This window comes from Rutidosis leptorrhynchoides, chromosome 4 (genome assembly GCF_046630445.1).
Source record: "Rutidosis leptorrhynchoides isolate AG116_Rl617_1_P2 chromosome 4, CSIRO_AGI_Rlap_v1, whole genome shotgun sequence".
NCBI lineage: Eukaryota > Viridiplantae > Streptophyta > Magnoliopsida > Asterales > Asteraceae > Rutidosis > Rutidosis leptorrhynchoides.
Genome location: NC_092336.1, coordinates 157,325,919 through 157,328,803, shown reverse-complemented (window position 1 = coordinate 157,328,803; position 2,885 = coordinate 157,325,919). Strand labels below are relative to the sequence as shown.

General features: G+C 34.7%; 1 protein-coding gene across 1 annotated transcript; it reads right to left on the bottom strand.

Annotated features, from left to right (window-relative positions):
* Positions 1-1,521: 1,521 nt before the first annotated feature.
* LOC139843741 (uncharacterized) lies at positions 1,522-2,634 on the bottom strand. The gene has a single exon (XM_071833884.1). It carries the CDS (start codon positions 2,585-2,587, stop codon positions 1,664-1,666), a length of 924 nt encoding a protein of 307 aa, XP_071689985.1. The 5' UTR covers positions 2,588-2,634; the 3' UTR covers positions 1,522-1,663.
* Positions 2,635-2,885: the final 251 nt, after the last annotated feature.

Sequence of the window (2,885 nt, the reverse complement as noted above, 5' to 3'; positions counted from 1 at the left end):
CATAATAACGATTTAGGGTTTTACTGTTCAAAATTTAAAAACAAAAACAACGATGACGATTAGGGTTTGACAAACATACCGTATAGTTGATCTATATCTTTTTGTTCCATCTCTGGTGCACGAATAACCCAGTTCTCAGCCATCGATCAATGAAATTTTGGTTCGCTATCTGGTTTTTTATTTGATGAAATTGAGGGATGAAAGAGAAAGAGGTGTTAAAAATGAAGGCACCTAACTTGTTGAACGTATAAAGGAGCTGGTCAGGATGCAAAAAGACGATTTTACCCATCACGTTTTGGTCACGTGATGGTACTAACGGCCAATTTAGATGGCAAAGTGACGGAGGGACTCGGATTGCAAAATATTGCAATTAAAAGGACGCGAAAATCAAAAAAAAAAAACTTGAGGGACTCGGATTGCAATTTCGTGTATAATTGAAGGACCAACGGAGCAAAAAAGTCTTATTGTTATTATTATAATTATTATTATTATTATTAAATCAACCACATAATTTTTTGCTTTATTATTGTTTAACTTTTTTTCCTTATTATAAATTAACTACGTAACTCATTATATATATATATATATATATATATATATATATATATATATATATATATATATATACATATATACATATACATATATATATAATCTATATCTCTAAAAGACAAAGGCTTTATGAATAGCTCTTCCTCATGCTTTAATCGTTTGTACGTCGTGCAAAAAGGTTGTACCCACAAACATTGACAACAATTATAAACTTTAGTGCGCCAAATGTAAATTCCTAGGGTAAAAAATGTAAACTCCATAGGGGTCTAAAGTTAAACTTCAAGGGCCAAATTGTAACTTCTTTATTTTTCATAAAACTCCCCAACAAATCCACCTAAATTTTTAACCGCCTTTAAATTTTCGTACGACTCGGGATAGGTTTAACCGATATAACCGTTAAACACGAAATAATTTTACGAACCAAACACAACAAATTATATCCGAAACGGAGTCCCAACGCGTAGCGATGGCTCCTCCACTAGTTATATCTATTAAACAGAGTAATTTAACAAATATGAATGAATTCAAGTTAAATTGATATGGATATAGTCATATAGATATATAGATATGTATAAATAATAATTAAACAAATAGAGATATGGTATGACATCGGATGATCCATGTTGAACCCATTGTCATTTATACTTCACACTAACACAACTCGAACTTGCTTTGTGCTTGCTCAACGGGACCAAGAACGAAGCCATGCAAAGAGTGTAACATACAAATTCGAACAAATCTATTACACAGCAGTATTTTGTTGAAAATAACACTGGCAGTGATCAAGCTTAGTTCTAAACAAACAAAAACACGTACGGTATATTTGGAACCAAGACTCCAACATTTAACCAAAAGAGTTGAACTAATACAATGAAAAAGAGCACAAACCAACGCACACTTTGATAACTAACCAAAAAGTCCAACAATTAGACAAAAAAAAACATCGGTGATTTTCATGAACCATCATCATCATCATATTAATAATTTCACATAATACATCACATGAATTTAATTAATTACTTCAAAATTTGAAACATCTTTCTTAAAAAGCAAATTTAAATTTAAACACATGTAATTAAATAATCATAAACACCAACAATTATTCCTACATTCAACATTCATCCTTCAACTCACCATCCTTAATCCCCCTATCCCCGCCGTTAACTCTAACGGTATTAGTCCCAGACTTAACGACAGAAAATTCACACTTCAGATTCTCCATTGCTTTCTTTAACGCCTCATTTTCCATTTGTATGATCTCTATCTGTTTTTTAACTCCCAAAAAAGGATCCGCCACGTCACTAGCCACCGGGCTCACCTTTTGTAGCTGAACACAATCCCCACGCGCCACGTGTTCAATCCCGATCTTATTTATGAGCAAAACAGGAAGCTTCTGAAATGAAATCCCAGCCGTTGATTTGTTACTCTTTTTCATCACCACCGTCGCCATTTCATCCGTCGCCGGAAGGCCCGGAACCCTAACACCCCACCGGAAATTCAACCTACCGTATTTGCTCACCGGAACTGCAGTTGTCGCAGATAATTCAACGTCAGACAATACTCCGTTCACCGCTCCGGAGACCGGAGGATGAGAATTCACAGCCGAATCGGAAAACTTCAATTCATTATCAATTGAATCAACAGAGCTATTGATTTTCTTCTTAAACACTGAAGATTGAGTCTTCTTAACGGTGAAATCGCCAAATTGAGGTTTGAAGTGAACAAAAAAGGTAGGGTTTTGACTTCCACCAGTCAAATTAAATTCAGCGCTCATGTTTAACGAGCTTGAAATCGGAGATCCAAAATGGCCTATTCCAGTTTTGAATATGACACTGAACGGATTAATTGAATCGTTTGGACGATACGCGAGCTTCAATTGAGGACCCGATTCGAAAAAAGTTGCGAGATTTAGTGATAATTCTTTCGTTTCACCGGCTACAATTCCTGATTGAAACGGAAGACCGATGATATTGAGAGGAATTTTGGCCCGAAATAGAGGTTTTTGCTCATCTCTGAATTTGATTGAAGCTTTCATGGCTAGTGTGTGTGCGTTTCGGTGTGTGTGATTAGGATTTTGAAAAGGGGGAACGGTGGTTTATTGATTTCAGGGGAAAGATTAGATCAATTTATAGATTTTTATATTTTGTCGATATTGTAATTGTTAACTGTCGATAATAACCCTTGAGTTAGTCGTATTTTAGGAAAATAGTCATGAGATTTTTAGGGATATTAATGTATAATTGGAGTTGAGATGGCAAATTGTACTTTTTAAAATTTGAATTTTCGGAAATTTCGAAATTAGGTGATTTTTTCGCCTGGTTTTAAGTTTGATT